The 19,091-nt window shown below is 39.5% G+C and overlaps 1 protein-coding gene across 1 annotated transcript in view; it reads right to left on the bottom strand.

The window, feature by feature from the left end:
• The window catches only part of CSTPP1 (centriolar satellite-associated tubulin polyglutamylase complex regulator 1), a 77,895-nt gene that overhangs the window by 13,503 nt on the left and 45,301 nt on the right, over positions 1–19,091 (bottom strand). The window contains exon 4 of the mRNA XM_012574023.5: positions 986–1,070. Within this exon, the coding sequence (XP_012429477.1) occupies positions 986–1,070 (85 nt within the window). The remainder of the gene's footprint in view (positions 1–985; positions 1,071–19,091) is intronic.

The raw sequence follows: 19,091 nt of genomic DNA on the forward strand, positions 1-19,091 counted from the left end.
TCACCCCCACCTGAGCTTGTGTGCCTCTGACAGAGATCTTGTATCTCTCCAACACCTGCTGCCAAAGCCAGCTTGTCTGTCTCTATGACACATGCACAACAGTGCAGCCGGCCCCTGAATGGGGCCTCTAGTTTACAGAAGCCTTGTGGACTAAATTCCTTGACACAAACATCACAACATGTGTAGATATGCTGAAGTCTCCTTCATTGCATGCACCATCACAAATTCCTGCTCAGTTCAGCTGGAGCCCTATGAAATACACACCAGCACATGGGGCTGGTGCTTGTATACCTCCATGAAAGGAAGCAGCAGATAGATTGAACACTAGCCTGCTAGGAGACTAGTGTTCTTTCTTAGTTTGGCACTGGGGGACAAGCAACTGAACAGATGCGTGTACTTGTTACATTTTCCATATCAGATAGTTAATAATCAGCTGCCTGGGTTGGACTGGAATCAGCAGGCACCATCAGTAAAATACCCCATATCGCAGTATCAATGCCCTGAGCCAATTATCAGCTTTTTGCCTTGTCTAGATTAAAATAAAATTTCAAACAGATTAGCTGCCATGCTCTTACCATACTTTAAAACACTGGCAATCTTTCAGAGGTTAGTGTGTTTAAATGTGATCAACCATAGAAGCTGGGGCAAGGGGGAACACATTTTAGAATGGTAAACACTATTTGAAATCGAGTTTGAAAAACATGTCAGTTAGAAACATATTGGCTAACATTCTTTTATCTGCAACTCATCTGAACATAGAGCCAACAGCAGCATTCTGCATTGATATTTCAGTCTTTGTATATCTTAAATATATACTCTTTCACACTGCTAGAGAAACACCCTGTTCTTAACCTCAAAAGATGGTGTCTCTTCCCCAAAACCTTAAAAGCTGAAGGACCTTGTTCCTACCTTTACCCACAGGTCTAGTGCCTAAGTCCATGCATGTAGGACTAATCTTGCCTTTAAAGAGAGAATGAGGACTCACCTAGCTGCTTTCTGAGTGAGTTCCATTGGGAAGTCAGGGCAGAGCAACTGCAGCAGGCAGTGGTATTCCTGTGCTGTCAGCAAATCTGCAGGAAAAGAGAGGTGAGAACATTGTAATTCTTTTATAGGCTGCTCCCTCCCCTTGCTTCCTCTCTAGGAAAAAAGCCTCCTAGTCCCTTTACTCGCAATTCAAGTAGTCTGAGTATTAAAGACAATATAACTGTTCCTGACTTTCAGAGCTGGGCTCTGTAGATGGAGTTTCCAGCACCATCTGAAAGAGGCCTGATGAAGGGGAAATCCTATTGTACAGCCTCCTGCAGAGAAACTGGTAACAGGTAGTGAGTGATTCAGTGTGAAAAAGGGGTAACCAAAACAGGGCAGTTTCAAGTGAGAACACAGTTTGGTTTGACTTGAATATAACCATGTGGAAAAAGGAATAATTTCAAAGTTGCTTAAATTTGCTGAAATTCACTGGCATGGTGACATTCCCCACAATACACTTGAAAATCATCCACAGAACATCTGGCAGCAGTAACAAAGGCAAACAAGGTTTTCGGGTTGTGTATGGAAGGCTACAGAGTATAAACCACAGACGTTATTACTCTGGCATTCAGTAAGGCAGCTGGATGGTCTCTTTTGGAATAATGTGTACAAATCTGGTCACTGTATTATAGGAAGCACAGAACAAAGATCCAAAAAACACAAGAAAACAAATCAAGTTATTTATGTTTTAGAGAGCAGCTTTGTGAAAGAATGGTCAAGAAGGAACTCTGTGGCTCAGCAGAAAGAGTCTAAAAGAGGTGACTCTTAGGGAAGCTTATAGGATCCCAAGGGAATGGAAACATCCTGATGTCAAAAAGCCCTACATGATTGTATGTTCACAGTCCAAAAGGCTGTGGACTGGAACTAAGAAGAGGACTAGCTGAACAGCAGCAATTTTGCAGTACGTCTATATACAGAAGAATGCAAAGTATGGAAGAAAGAGCCAGCGGTGGAAGTAGAGCCAAGCAGTAGTCAGGGAGGGGATCTCAAGGGCACTGGCAGTGGGACTGAGGTACAGAGCGTAAGTTCTTTTGCCACAAACACATTAGTCTTCATTAGGCTCTTACCCAAATAATTAACCTTGTTTCAGATGACAGCCACAACTCAGAATCACAGAATCAGCAAGGTCCAACCATTAACCAACACTGCCAAGTCCACCATTGAACCATATCCCTAAGCATCACATCTGCAAGGTTTTGACACACCTCCAAAGATGGTGATTCCATCACTTCCCTGGTGGGGAAGGGGGGTGGGGGGAGGAATTCTAATGCTTGACCACACTTTCAGGGAAGAAATATTTCCTAATATCCAATCTAAACTTTCCCTGGTGCAACTAACCAAAAGGTTAGGCATTTTCTCTAACCTCGCAACTTGGAAGGAGAGACTGACCCCCATCTCTCTACAACCTCTATTCAGGTACATGTAGAGAGCAGTAAGGTTTCCCCTGAGCCTCCTTTTCTCCAGGCTGAACTACACCAGCTCCCTCAGCTATTTCTCCTAAGACTTGTGCTCCAGACCCTTCATCAGCTCCATTGCCCTTCTCTGGACACAATCCAGCACCTCAATGTCTTTCTTGCAGTGAGGGGCCCAAACTGGATGCAAGGTTCAAAGTGTGGCCTCACCACTGCTGAGTACAGTCAGTGTACTGGGTACAGGGGGACAATCACTGCCCTGGTCCTGCTAGTCACACTATTGCTGATACAGGCCAGGAAGCCATTGGCCCTCTTGGCTACCTGGGCTGCCGTCCAGTAAGACCTCAACAGGTTGAAGACATGGGCAGAGAGGAACCAGTGGAAATTTTAAAAAGGCAAGTATAGGGTCCTCCACCTGGACAAGAACAACCCCATGCACCAGCATAGGCTGAGGGCTGACCTGCTGGAAAGCAACTCTGTGGAGAAGGACCTGGGGATCTGATGGACAACAAGCTGTCCCTGAGCCAGCAGTGCCCTTGTGGCTAAGAAAGCTGATGGTATCCTGAGATGTATTAGGAAGAGCATTGCCAGTAGGTCCAGGAAGGTGATCCTGCCCCTCTACTCAGCCCTGGTGAAGACACATGAGGAGCACTGTGTCCAGTTCTGAGATCCTCAAGACAAGAGAGACATGGAGCTCCTGGACCAGGTCCAGTGGAGGGTGACAAAGGTTATAAGGGTCTGCGGAATCTCTCTTACAAGCACAGGCTGAGTGACTTGGGCCTGCTCAACTTGAGAAGAGACAACTGAGAGGGAACCTCATCAACGTCTATCAGTATCTGACTTTTTTCTCAGTCCCTGTCTGATTGATAGACAAAATCAGCTTGAGAAGGTAACTAGGCCCTAAGAGAGCATTAGTTTTGAGGCATAAATAGAGACCTCTCATTTGGCAGAAATAACACATTTCAAAAACTTATAATAATTCATGCTGTCTTTTTCTTTCTTCTTACCAAATCACAGCATCATCCTTACTCCTCCACCATAAAACAACAAAACAATATAGAATAAAAGTCGAAGTCTACTCAGAAGGAATTTGGGAAAGGGTGGCAGAGATCCTCTCCAAACCAGCTCATTAGAGAATTAAATTTGTTGTCAATAAGAGTGGAATTAATTACAGTTTCAATCTTTGGGCAAATGGTCCATTTATACTAGAAACTGCCCATAAAGCTGAAGAAGTTTTAAAGTTCCTGCTCTAAAGAAACACTTTGTTTCTAATGCCTGGGGAGATGGTACCAAATTATTCAGTGAAGTACACAGGCAGACTTTTTTAGGCTGTAACACAACTTAGCCTGTAGACACCCCAGGCGCCTGACCAACAAATCATACCATTTTTTCAAACTATAGTTGTGTACCTTTTATACAGGAAGTGGGATCACCACAGACCTTTGGAGGTGTCTTCAGTTTGCTGTGATCACTGTTTTCCTATCCCCTACAGCAAGGTCAGTGAAGACCATGCAGAAAATTACATCTGCCCATGTACCACATTGTCTGCCAAGAGCTGCTGGGAATAAACAAGGGCAGTTTTGGTGCATGACCACGTTGCTCCTTCCTGTCCCCAGGCCACAGCTGAGTAAATAGAGCTCAATGTTGCATGATGAAGAAAGAAAGAAAAGAAGGAAGGTACCAGTCAGAATGAGTGAAAACTAGAATCCACAACTGCCACTTTAGTTGCTACCACAAATTACTGCATCTCAAGTTCCAGTAACAAATGAAGCAAATCATGGAGTGTTTAAATCTGACCCCACAGCACAGGGTAGTGAGATACACACACTCTACCATGCCCTTGCAGTGGAACAAACTTGCTCATAACCATATGCCTAAGAATGGAGATTGCAGTCTCCATGTTAATCATGTTCATTTACAGCTGAACTAACACTTAATTCATCTACTAAAAAAGAGCTAATAACAAATTCCTAAGTAATTTTAAAAGAACAGCTCACTAAGAAGAAGCCTAACAGGAAGTACTTTGACCATTCAGCATAATTTCTGCTCTACTAGACCTCAAATTCTTGCCTAGCTTGTACTGCTACTGAGACCATGCCACTAGCAAAATCCTACGCCTTTCCTACAGATTGGCTTGTCCTGTGAATAGTTTATTGTCTTTTACTACCCGAGGCAGACTGTTTCTCATGTTTCAGATATAGAGGAGAAAGAATTTTGTGCATGTGGTACAGTCTAAGAAGGTACCATTTTCTGGATAAAAATGGCCTACCTTGAGAAACATGGAGGCAGCTGCTTTGTACTTCCCTGGCTTTTACAGCACATATTAAAGCTGTTTCTGGTTTGTATGTGGCTAACAGATGACACACAACCTGGAGTGATGCAAACTCCAGGAATACTAAATGATGTGTTAATGCCGCTGTCAGTGCTGTGCATGAAGTGTAGACACACCTGAATTATCTTAAAACCAGTTATCTTCCATACTGACAGCAGCCTAGACATAGAAGCCTACAGCTCAGTGAAGGCTGTAAAACCTACCCAGGAAGCCAATAAATATTTAGGACTTAGCCGGAATTGCAGTCATTGCTGCTGTATCTAGGCTGCTTTCAACATAAGAAGTAGCTATCTAGAATGTTGTCACAACATTGTGACAGCTATAAAAATGCCCAAAGCAGTAGGAGAATATTTACTGCAGCTGGTGTATGAAATCTGCTCCAAAAAGTCACATTATTAGCTTCCCAGAAACACAAGGATTGCCTTGATGAATATACATTAAAGTTCCCTATTCCCATATTTTTTTATGTACAACCAGTATCCAAGCAGACTGAAGCCCTAAGCAATGCAGCTGTCCCCTCTGAATTATGGTAGGACACACAATTTCCACAGGTTGTTTTTCTATTACAGTCATGAAGTCATTCAAGAGTCATAAAGGCATAGAGCTGTAAATCAGTCTCCTGCAAATACAACAGAACAACTTAATTTCTTTTTTTTTTTAAGAGTTGGAAGAGTCTTTGCTGGCCTTTAGTTTTTTAGTGCTTCTGGTGTAAGTACCACATATTTTGTATCCTCTCTATATCCACAAAGGATTGCAACTTTGTAGAAAACAACAAAAAAACTAAAAGCCCCCCAAAATAAAAATCTGTGTGTTCTCATGCTGTCTACAGGAACTGCAATTTTACCAAAAAGTGAACATAAACATGAGCATTGATAATACTGCAACTTCACCAGTAGGATTTTCCAGTAAATAGTTTAAAGAGGATAATGGTAAAATCTGTATCATGGATCAACATAAGAACCTGTTCTACATGGAGTCTTGGGCATAAGTAGCTTTTAATACTGTGGCTTTGTACCAAGGTCTGGCTCAATCTCATTATATACTAGCATATATTATTTCAGTATTTTATACATTTTATAAATTACTAGCATGTATTTTCTTATTCTAACAACTGGATGCATTAATTCTGTCTTCCTGATGATGAAGTTCAACATGCAGCTAAGCGAACTTAAACTTTTACTCCTGCTGAAAGGGACAGGCTCACTCCTCTTCCACCTTTCCCATCACTTGCTGGTGGCCACATGGCTCTGAACTACCCCTTGTACCAGCTCTGCCACTCAGCAGGCCTCTTGCTGAGAAAAATTTAACATTTTCCCTGGGCTAGTGAATTGCACTGGCTCTCAGAAATATGTGATGAAAGCTCACGCAAAGCAAGCTGTGGAAGAGCACAGCCAGCTACAAGGAAGCGGGAAAGAGGTGGATAAAGACAGCAGATTCACCCCTCCTCAGCAGAGAAAAACTGTTAGATAGACTTAAGTAGTTCCCTGTTTCAGACATTTTAATCCTTAAAGTCCAAGATGTATGCAAGGCAATGCCCTAAGATTAGTGATCCTCTAATGAAAAGCAGGTTCAGCTTTACCTGCTGTACTTGCACCCTGCCTGCTGTAATGGCTTGTCAACACTCTGGTATCAGACACATTTAAGACAGAACATTTGGCATCCTCACTATCCAAGCAGGCAGATGAATTCAGGTTACTCATAAACCTACGCTTTCCACTGATTCTGTTTAGGTCCTCCCAAACGGGATCCTCAGGGAAGGACCCCAGAAGCCTTTGTGTCTGACATGACAAGACAGCAAAAGCAGACAGGGTAACTGAAGAATGCACAGAATAACTACAATTCGGCTCAGATAGAAGGGAACCTTCAGCAATTGGCTGCACCCTGGATTGCCTGTCCTAACCTGTGAGAATTCGAGCAAAATCCTGCCAGACACAAGGGAAGGGAGCTGCTGCAGCTGAGCAGTCTTAACAAACAAGATGTTTTGCACTCTACAAAAGGTGCATGACTGCAAACAGCAGACTTAGGTGACTCCTGATGACAACAGGTAAAAAGAGCCAGTTTACGATGTGAAAAAACAAAGACTGAAAGAGATATAGTGAGATTTGCCTGGAAGAGCCAATACCTGACTCAGGACAAATATAGTGGAGAGCTAAGCAGACTGATACGAAGAACGAAGCAATTTGTTCTTGAGGTAGCCCAGACAGTTCATATGAACTGAGAAATGGGTCCATTATGGGCAAAGTTTGTAGCACACTACTTTGAGCAAGCTAAAGGTTTCTAAAAGAGTTAAATCTTCTAGATGGTGTGATTATTTTCCTGCACTTTGATCTTGAGCCCTTTTCGCAATAAACCACTTGCCAGATTAACAAAACCAGAAAATTAATTTATACAGAACTGCTCCAATTCTATCCCCAGAATCCAGATTCTTTCTGTTTATACAAATGTTAATCATCCTCTAGTCTTTTTCAAATGCCCCATAATTACCCTTTAGTATGAAGTGTTTCATGTGGCAGCATTACTTCAGCTTTGAGTGAATGCTACTCAGGGCACCATGAGCTGTGCCAAAGGTACAGTCCAAGGCTATCATTTGGCATGCTTATGTGGCTAACATGGCACATCCACAAACTGAAAAATTCAAATTTTCATTAGCAACATAGAGACATTAGAAACATTTCAGCTCTCATGGTTGTAGAGCAAACTTTCCAATACTTAAAGAGTTTAACTGATATAGTGTGATATTCCTGAATCCACAGAAAATCTGAAACATGATTGAAGTTTGATCTTTTCCCTTTAGGAACCTAAACACTGTGCCTAATGCAACACTAAAGACAATGTTAACTCTTTAATTTCTTGTTCTAAGTCTAGAGTGGGACTTTGAATCTAGTTTTGGCTTAAAGAATTCAGAGTTCCTAAAGTGCAAGAACAGCAAACAATAAGAAAGGAGAAGCAGCCACAACTTCTGGCAGTATTTCCAGAAGCAGAAAAAGAAGATACAAGATGACAAACAAAAGAGTCTGGTTTAAATTTTCCAGTACATAGTTGAATACAGGAACCAGATGGTGACTTAAATGGACACCCTATTTTCTCCATGCAATGTTCTTTAACATTTACAAAGATAAATCCATACATATCCCAAAGCACATATAATCCTAAAGATATGCTCAGCTCATTGAGTATGATCTCTGACACATTTAGCTTTCTCTAAAGGACACAGGCCTAGTTTTGTGGACTACAGTATGAGAATGTATGACTACTCATCATGTTTCAGAGGCACAGCAAACCCAGACCAAAACAATGCAAGACAGATAAATGGCTTTTAAGACAGATAAACTAGAAAACCAGAAATAAGGTACTATTCCAGAATGAAAGTAATTTATAACTGAAATGCCATAATATTTGACATTTTTTGTATGTGTCCACTATGAAAATATTTTTTCCTTTCACTATAATGTTACTAAAGATATAATTAGCAGATCTCCCAAGCTATAGGTGATTTAGCCTGCTTTTATCTGGTTCAACAGCTGACTTTTCCTCACTTTGAGAAGTTTTCAGTCATTCGTGTAGAAAATAATCAATGCAATGCCAGAGCTAATTGGTCTTGTAAACAATAAGGAGAAAACACTCCTGTTGAAGTTCTGGCCATCTGGGGGGCAGACTGCTCAACCACTTGAAACAGGACCCACAGCACTCTTAATAGTGAAGTACAGGAATGCCGGCAACACTTCACTGAAGGGGACCATCAACATTTCCCCAAGCTCTCAAACAGCAGCAGTAATCTTTAGACAAGATGTGGATCAGCCTCCACTCAAGAAAACAAGTTGTCATTAAGCTTAAGATCTTCAAAACAACTGAAGAATTCATGGCTACACATCACGAGATGGGCAGAGTAAATGGGCAGGTGGTATGCAGCTGTATTTCACTCAATGCAGGACCTTACATCCTCCCTCGGATATGTACTTGGACTAGTAACAATATGGCCAGTCTTCAATTAGTGCGTGGTATTTCCTTTCTGCTTTGGGAGCCCTGAGAAACACAGTTAGCTGGCAGACAGCTCATCTGTGTCATGCACATAGGGTCAGGGAGCAGAAGAAAGCTATGACATTGACCTAAAAGAAAGAGGAGGTAGAGGATAAGGAGGATACACAATGAACTGTGGAAATGCTGAAGACTGCTGTAGCAATGTAAGATCAAAGATACCAGTTTCTTTCTAGACGACTTTTCTAAGAAACATCAGTGAAAAGTTCCAATGAACCAGTTCTGGTAGAATCAGGTATTTTTAAATATGTGTTAATATGGTACAAGGTGGCATGTAAAAGCATGAGGTGCAACAGCCAACAATTTTCTCAGAACAATGAATAAAACAGGAATGTTTTGGACTTTCCTCTTTTAGTGACTTCTTTGGAAGAAGCATTCAAAGAACAGTGCAGCTGCTACAAGCCCTCAGTGGAAGAGAGACAATTTCAGCATAATTTGTATCATGACTAGGGATAGTCTTGTGTGTCTTCCTGACCCTGCTCCACATCAGCTCTTAACTAATCTACTGCATGGTTTTGAACAGTTAACTGTACCTTCACCAAGAGCTGTTATCACAGCAGACACTCCGCTGATACTGCTTCTCTGAAACACATCCATCATGAGCCCAGACGTGAAGGAGACAAGTTCAGACATGCAAAGAATGGAGAATTCCATGTGCCACCAAGAGTGACACCGGTATGCAATTATACAAAGCAGTCAAGGCACTCTGGTTGAAACTCAAGAAGCTGGTTGTGATCCACAAAGCACTGAAGCATCTAGAACATCTTTCTCTGTGCACTTGTGTTCACCTGGAACCATCTGACTACCTGACATAAACATGCATCTTCCAAGAACTGAAAGCCACCAGCAGGCCTGACCATTCTTTGACTTTACTGCACGGTATATTTACTAGAGATTTACACACAGGCTATGCAGTATAATCCCAAGTACCCAGACTATGGGCTAGTTTTCTCCAATTTTCTTTCCGAAATTATAGTGCCTAAAACAACAGTCTGAAAGGAAAGGACATTGTTTTTAGGAGCCTCCAAGTCAACAGTTAAAGTCTCTATTCATAAAATTAAGTATGGTATCTGGACCTATGCTTGGCAGTGTTGCTCAGTCATAAAAAATGCTCTTAAACACACCAATAATGAGTCTCTTTTATGAGTGTGAAAACTGAGAAAGAAAATGAACCTCAAACAAAGCAAACCTATAAGACAACTTGCTGGAGAAAGGTAATCTGGTTAATGACAAGACTGAAGAAGTCATCATTAGTTATTTAGAAGGAAATGCAGTGGAGCATGTAAGCTTCACAGAGAATGCTTGGAGCCTATTACAATATCAATGAGCTAGATTAATGATTGTAAATGACCACCACTACAGAACTGGTCTGAATACAGAACAGAATGAATGCACTATGAGAAACCTGAAACAAGGCATCCAACTGCCCCTTTTAAGGGTATGCTTTTGGCTAATGTTCTGTAATGTCCCTTGATTTTAACTCTTACAATACTCTAGTGAGCTATGTGTCCAAAATAATGTATTTTTTTTTAAGATTGAAAAGAGAGAGAAAGAATGTTAGTTTGCTCTGTATTTAATACAAATTTAACATAGATATTAATTTCTAAAAAATTAAACAAATTCTTTTCTTTTTTTTAATGCTTCTTTAAGGAAGTTCTGAACTTTTCCATTAATTCTGAAAGTTTTTTATGGACATAATGCATCTTTGTCAAAGTTTAACTTGAATGCCACCTATGTTACAGCTAAATAAACTTCCTCGGACCATGTACCATGAACCACAAGTTAAGACTATTTTGCTGGAAGAAAGTTCAGGTCCTAAATATTCAAACATTATGCCCTAACACTGATGCTATGCATATATTATGGTAATCAGAGAAGTGCAAGAAACTAGACAAAAGAGCAAGTTGTTTCAGAAAGAGAAAAGGACACTTTCTTGTTGTTGCACAGTGCTTTCTAGAGGGGAATAAAAGGCCATCTACTGGAGGACACGTGTAGAGAGGAATACATACCGTAATTCTGGCTTGTTAAAACTGAAAACATAATTCAGTTGTGCAACCTTTTTCAGCCTTATAACGAGACCAAGCTCTTCAAGATCTTTGTAAGGATCTTTATAGCAGGAGCAATAAAAAGGAATATCACTTAACTGATTAGATGTGGGATGATAACTTAGCATAGTGAGCAAATGATTTTTACTAGATATGATATGCAAATTATTTTTCCTAAAGGAAGCACGATCATTTTCTGTAGAATCCTGGATGGATTGCTGCTGTGATGCAGGCTACTGAGAAGAAAACAAAAAAAAAGTGGAACAAAACACTGTCTCTAAAAGATGTAGGACTGTCCTTAGTTGGAACAGTTAAAAACCTACAGTTACTGCTGACTAACCCATTAATAGCAACGATCAGTGAGGTGGGCCATCCACAGTGAGTAACACTGTACTAACCTTTACTAGCAGCTGGGGCCTCAGCTACATTGCTCTAACACAACTGTACTCTTTGTGGTTTTACTTAGATTTTTTCATCTGCCATGCAACAATATCCTGACTGTTCACTAAAAAACCATCATGGAAATGCAAGTATGGTAAACCCTCAGAGGAGGAGCGAGATGAAAGATGCTCTTTAAGCATCTCCAGCCATTGAAGACTTAGAACACACGTTCCTTTTATTTCCTGCAATATCTGCCCTTTTTATCCCAATGTTAAGACTTATGGAGCAAGTCTGAAAATCAGATGGTGCAAATTGTACAGCAATATAGCTGCAAGAAGCACTTAAATATAATGTATTTCAGCATGTGTTCTTGACTCAAAGGAAATAGGCTGCATCTTTCAAAGCAAAGCTTGAAAGCTGAGGTCCTATTTGCTCCCTGCAATTAGAAATATTTCTTAATACTGCCCTGATGGGAAGAAAAAATGCTTCCTGGTGTTTCTGGCAAAAGAACTCTCTCAATTCACTGCATCATATGTAGCTGTATTTTAGTAATACTTTATGTGGAGTGGATGGCAAAAACGGGGATTCTATATGAATGCATTAATTTGTCCTCCTCTCACTTTCATGCCACGTTTAAAGGTAGCATCCATCCTTTCAGTTGCCTTTCACATGAGTTATCTTCTGTCTGGATCTGTTTCAGGCTTTACTGTGCCAAGTCCCCACCTACATGCAGTACTAAGGCCTCCAAAACTAGTAGTGCTAGCTCTTAAGAGATTCAAGATTAAATGAAATTATTAACACATAGGGGATCCAAAAGGAAAGCAAAAAATATCCCATCTCTAAGAATCCTCAGAGACGTTCAGCAAGAGATAGTTCCTCAGTTATCAGAAAAATAAAAAGTGACCCTTTGGACTGGAGAACATGGGTCCATGTGCCAAAACATGACTTAACTGATCCTGGAATTGGAAAGGAAGAAGAGGGGCCTTTAGGATTCTTGCTTGTAGGCAACAAACAATGATGAAGTTCAAGGTTTCTAAATGATCTCCACTAAATGGGATATGTTTGGAAAGTCACTTTGCATGATGTGTATCAAAGGAAACAACAAATTTTCTCACTATTTACTTTTGTGCTTTCCTTTTAGAAGGATATTTTCTGGGGTTTGGTAAAGAGCAAACAAATGAGTGCTACAAAGGGAAATAGACTGAGAGCCTTTATGTGTACATCTCATTTTCACTTGCAGCTTTGTATACACAGCTGTGACCAGAACAGACTTTTGCTGAATGAGGGACACACAGTTCTGCAGCCACTGCCACAGCAAAAGGAAGATGATAATTTCTTGCTTTGCTGTTAAAGTTTGAAATAATAAATCAGTGAATTATTTGGAAATTTAATTAGCTTTTCTTTGAGTTCCTTTTCTTTTTGAACTGCTGTCTGTATCACTCTGAAGTCTTTCCATGAACACAGTGTGTATTTGAAAGCTTTCAGAGCTAGACAGATTAGATTCTAATTTCAATGTCTGAGTAAAAATGTTAACTATTCTAGATGTTAAAAAGAAACACGGAAAATACTTTCTATTGTACCTATTAGAATCTAAAAAGAAAACCACTCAGCTGCTAGAAATGTCTTGTACAGCAGGAATATGTGGAGATGTAGGAGCAAATTTGTGGATGCAGTAATGTGCCTTCAGATGCAAAATAAAAATAGGGACAGAAGAGTTTTGACTAGATAATGTAAGTATAACATATTCCTCTTCTTTTCAGTATTTTAGTATTTCTAAGAGTGAATACTACTGGTCACCAACACAACATTAATGATAATGATATATCACCAAACAGCCATATCTGATTCAAAAATGTCCAAAAGCTATAAGGGGGGGGGGGGGGGGAAATTGAATGAAGGAATAAATTTAAGCAGGCAAAATAGTATCTAGAATGTTCATGCAGAAAGATAAAAAGTATTTATAATTTTCTCAGAAAAGTGACAATGTTTGGCTCAGTGACTGTCATATTTTTGTCACAGATGAAACACATAGCTGCACATAGAATATTTGGGATCCAGTCACATTTTCTCCCCTGCCTAGAAACACAGGAGAAGAACATAGTTGTATAATTATTCATGTTTAATCATTTTATAATAGGTTAATAGTTGATATGTAACATTATAAATAGGGATCTGTAATTCTTTTACAAACTTGGCTTTCATGGCCTACAAGCATTGAAGGGAATATAAAACATGGCATGAATGAACAATGTAGAGAATTGAAAAGTTATAAAAAGACCAAAATTGATAGTATCCCCAGTATCTATAGCAGTTACAAGACACTAGTACATTTGCATGTTTTAGGTAGAAAAGCCACAGCACTTTTCTAGAGCTTGAAAACAAACAAACAAACAAACCCCTATAAAACAAAGTACTGGCACTCTCAAACCCCAAGAAAGGTAGATCCCTTGGAGAAAGAAAATGGTTACCTGACAGGAAACACCCAGTGATCTGTGATACAAATATAAACTAACATAGCAAAGTGAAATAAGGAAGTGGTGGGAGAAATTCTACATGATCCTCAGGTGGAAGATGACAGCATACCTTATAAACAAGCCCACATGTTCACTTTCAACACTTTTCTCTAGGGAGACTTAGAGAACCTAGCCCAGGTATCTCAGAGAGAACATACATTTCAGTCACACCAACTAGAGGATTCTAATTTAGGAAAAGGGACTGCAGAATCAGAAACACAGCAGACAATAAGAAAAATAATAATTACTTCATCCTGCATCAGGTCTGACACTGAAGAAGAATACCTGATATTACACAAGGAAAGGTCAGAGGTTCAGCCAGTCTGAACTCTTCTGTGACAGAGTTCTGTGACACTGCTTATTTCTCACTGTGCACCCAGCCATACTGGTGTGTTGCACACAGTAGAAGTTTTGCCATTTCATAAGACGATTAATGTAGTGCTTTCTTGCTCTGAACATTAGCTAGAGCTGAAGTAGAACAATAAGGCAAAGAAACTTGTTTCCTCCTATTTACCTCAGACATGATCAATCGTTTCCTCTACTCTTAAACTATGCCCCCCAGACTTTTGACTTTGAAAGCAGAAGGCCTTGGGTCAGGAGAGATTCTGCTGTCATAGAATGAAAAAGGAATTAGAGTACCTAATGTATTCAGAGACCCAGATACACACTACTGCCAGTTCAGTATAGAACATCCACAGGACAGAGTCATGTATTTAATTCAGCTACCCAACACTAGTTAGGTCCTTCCATTATGGGTCTGGACTAAAAATGCTGAAAATTTTCTTATTAATTTGGCTGGGTAGATTATTGCTGCAAGCCTAAACTAAGCATTATTGCTCACTGAATGGATGAGAAACAAATGAACCGAATCATCAATGAAGAGATTTAAAAGTACAGCAAAGCAGATAGTCACTAGTGTTCTGAAAAAACCTCTGTATATTAAACTGGTTAGTATTTAAATGTTTAAAATTTAACAACATATGTGTTTCTATTTCTAGGGTTTTCCTTGTCTATTCCAAGACAGATCATCCTGTGAAACTGGAGCCCAACATTAGCTGTACAGAAGGAAGGTCTTTAAGAGATAGTACATGATACCACATTTAACAGTGTTCTTGTGCCAATCTGCATAATGAGTGGGGGATGAAAAGCAATAGTTTTTCTTCATGTACAGCTCAGTGAGGACAGTTCCAAGCCTGCCACACAAAACTGCTTTAATAATGCAATCCAGTGCCTTTGATTTGAGGAACACGCAAAAGAATAAACAACCCATTAATCTAAATTTTCTCGTTTGCCTGAAAGTACAAAGCAGCAATGAACAAACCTCTTGGCTACATTAAGTGTACTGAAATGCAAAACTGCTTCTTTTCTCACCCTACAGTTACTCAGGAAAAAGAAGGATAGAGAAGAGGGAAAAGAGAATAGGCAAGGAAAGCAGAAATGGTTTTAATATAAACTGCTCAGTTAAAACACAGGGCACAACTAATTCTGGAGGAGGGCTTTCAAGTATTGCCACACGAAGGCACTTTAATACAAGTGGATATGCTCAGAAGATGAGTGCTAGAGATAGCACTACTTAGTAAAGAGAAAGAATCCTCAGGCTAACCAGCTCTGAATGGAGCTGGTACTGTCAAGACTAAGGAACCACTGGTAATAGCCTGAACAATGTTTTCAGTGGTTTTGTTTGTTTTGGGAAGCTTCAATACAAAATACAGGTGAATACCTTGATTAATGTTAGTCTCCTGACTGTCTGCAGTGGTGTGTTTTGCTCTGTTATTCTAATGTACTTGCAAGTCAGCAGAGGTGCTTTCATTATCCATCCACTAATTTTAACATCTGAAACAGAATTATTCTAGAAATACTGTCAGTCTGACTCAGTCCAAGTCTGCTGTGCTCAAACACTATGAGTGTGGTTGGAGGATATGTTTAGGGATTTGGCTAAGCAGTTTTGGCAAACATTCTTGGTTCCCCTAGAGCCTTTTTCACAGTTTGAGAAGGGCAGAAATATATTAAAGCTGCTTGTCAAAGCAACTACATCTATGGTCTGAGTAAAACATGTATAGTTTTGTTCAAACTCTTTTCTGTATGTATAGAAAATTATAACGTACATCAGAGAGTTAAGAAAAAGAATAAAGTACTTCATTGGCTGTAGTACCAGGGGGCTTTTGGAAGAAATAGAAAAAATATACCGACAACTTTGGGATGAACAGAAGAACAATAAACTGAAACAATGCCAGGACCTATTACATAGAGGATTTAATATCTGTGTATCTGTCAGTTAAGCATCCATAATACTTTTTATATGGAAAGTTCAGGAAAACACTAGAAATACCTGCAACCAGGATGTTTTCAGTGAAATGCTATGTGAGCCAATAAACAAGTCATCTTTGTGCCCTGGCTCCCACTCTTCCACACGCAGTTAAAGCCAGACAAGACAAATTCAACAAGCTGCTGATAGCTTATGCTACAATTGTAAACAAGAGATTTGAAGTCATATAAAAATTGTTTTCCGAGGAAGAGAAGTTTGATGGTGTTAAGAGCAGGTCTGACCTACCAATTAGGCCTTTTATTACACCATCAGACAAAGCTGTAATATAAACACAGATTTTATACAGGGTCTTCTACTGCAAAGGGAAGTCTTAATCTCCCTTACATTTCATTCCCATCCTCTCCATTATTCCAGCACAGCTGCCTATACAGCCTCATTACAAACAAGACAAATACTAATGAAACTGAAAAGAAATTTCTTTTTTAAAGGTTATTTTTTGTTTGGATCAGCTGTGTGCTGCCTTCACCACACAGCTAACTGCACCCCCACAAAGAAAGGGAAGAAAATCAGTAGAGAGGAAGGGAAGAACTACTCCTTCTCTCACCAGTGCCAACCTAACAGTCCCTATCTGGCCACAGGCTCAGCTGTCTTCCTTGGGCAGAAGCAGTTTCCTTGCAAGTCACCTGGCAGCACAGCTAGTCACAGGATTCCCAGGCAAACTCTTTTCTCCACCGTCTGAAAGCAATGCATCACCTTCCTCACAAATATCCTTGCCTCCAAAGCACACAAGAGAGAGTGACAGACAATGCTTTATAAATGACAGTAGCTGCAATTAGAAAACATGACTGAAATCCGTAATATTCCTGTTAAAAAAAAAAAGAAGCCAATGCCAGTGCAAAAGCAGGAAATTAATCTCCTGGAGTGTAAGCTTAACTATCTCCTGCATCACACAATTCTAAATCATTAAGGAAATAGCTTATGGTTATTAAAGCTAGAGCATTAAAGGGATAAATCATTCTGAATTTATCTACTGAAAAATCTCTTACAAGAGTAAAATCTTGAACTAAAGTTAGTGAATAAGTGTCAGGTGCCTCCAATTATATCCTCCAGTAGCCACCGTGTGAAGAAATTTAAGGTCATTTAATTAAGGACAAATGAACCTTCAACCAGTCACTTTAGCACTCAGCAGTGGTGTATGAGCCTCTATTTTGTAGCATCAGAGACTGCATTTCATTAAACAACACTGGAACATCCCTTGCTCTGGGCAAAAAAGTCATTAGTGCAACCAGTTCCACCCCCTCATATGCGTTTATGTATTTGACTTGGAAAGGTGCATCTTCTTCAAAAGTGCCATGTTTGCCTCAAGGTATTCCAGACAAGTCAATTTCTTTACTAGTAATGGGAGTACATACCCTTTTGAAGTTTTGGAGTTTGTTGGTTTGGGTGGATTTTTTTTCAAGAGTTACTTATGACTATCAGGTGGTTGAAAGTGTGATAATTAATTTTGAAATTACCAGATTAGATTTCTCTGCAGAGAGTGGGTTATTAATAGCTAAAGAGTTCAAAATTCTGAAAATCCACCCACAGTTGAACTGACATGCCAACATAAAGGCTATTTTGCCTCTGCTGTCAGCTTCTATTATTTAGAAGTCTTATTATTCAGCTTTTTAAATGGCAAACATCATTACAGTAAACCACTCTAATTTGAGTAAACTGAAAAACCTGATTTTGGATCTTCACTGTTTAAAACTATCTGTCTTTCCACTCAATATAATAAAATAAGGATCAACAGAGATAAATCCATTTATTAGAAAAGAACCCTTTTTGAAACTTTATGGCATTGCCTAAGCACTGAATTTTTCATCTTATGTTACAAATTCCTGTATCTGAAACTGGAATTTTTCCCTGTTTACTCCTTTAGGTGTTTTGGAAGTCATTCAAAGAATAGAACAAGGCTTTGTCCAAGCTGTTACCTGATTTTATGTACAAGTTATAAAATGAACAAAGAAGAAACACCTGCTATGGAATTTGTTCAGCACATGGAATACATGGCAGTATGTGAAGTAAGAAGGCTGTTAGTATTCATCAATTATTTCAGTACTCTAAGTCCTTATTTATCTCAGAAAAACTCAAGGAAAAGCCGTTTAAAGATATGACAGTAATACAAAATTGTAAATGTCAAAAAAAAAAGCTAAAATCAGGAATGTGCAGAAAACTACCTCATGTCTGTGTAAATTATATCAACCCTTCCTCCATTATGCAAATACTATTTTGAAGCATTATGCTATTACAGTTTTTCTCCTAGTTTCTTCATCATATTTATCGTTCTTGCATAATTCTTACCAATTTCATTATCCCAGTGCTGCCAAACATCTTTATTGACACATTTTTGTATTACTCTTTACTTGGATGAAATATCACACATTTCCTTGTGAGGAGAAGAGGAGGGGCAGCCACCGATCTCTTCTCTGTGTGATCAGAGACAGGATCCATGAGAATGGCCCAAAGTTTTGTCATGGGAGGTTTAAGCTGGATATTAGGAAAAAGTTCTTCACTCAGAGGGTGGCTGGGCAGTGGAACAGGCTCCCAGGGAAGTGGCCACAGCACCAGCCTGACAGAGTTCTAGAGGTGTTTGGACACATGGTGTGACTCCTGGGGCTGGTCCTGTGCAGGGCCAGGATTTGGACTCTACGACCCTTATGGGTCCCTTCCAACTCAACCTATTCTGTGACATATTCCCTTCCAAAAAGGTGCACAACCTACCCAAGAGGAAATTTAGATAGTGGGAGAGATTAAGTTCCCTGCCAAAAATTGACAATACTTTAACTACCTTTCTAATATATTTCAAGTGGAAGATTCAAGTAAAATTAATCTAATATTAGCATAAATATCTTTCATAGATTCCTAAGCAGTATAAAAATAAATAAAACAATGTAAAAAATAAAAGCATCTGACAGCAGTGAATAATACTGAGAAGCTAGGAATTTGCAGAAAACTGGGAAGAGAAACAAAGTGAAGCTGGTAAAAAAAAAATAGGGGGAAAAAGAGAAAGATAATGATATGCATATTAGGAGAAAACTG

Source organism: Taeniopygia guttata, chromosome 5, assembly GCF_048771995.1.
Source record: "Taeniopygia guttata chromosome 5, bTaeGut7.mat, whole genome shotgun sequence".
Lineage (NCBI taxonomy): Eukaryota > Metazoa > Chordata > Aves > Passeriformes > Estrildidae > Taeniopygia > Taeniopygia guttata.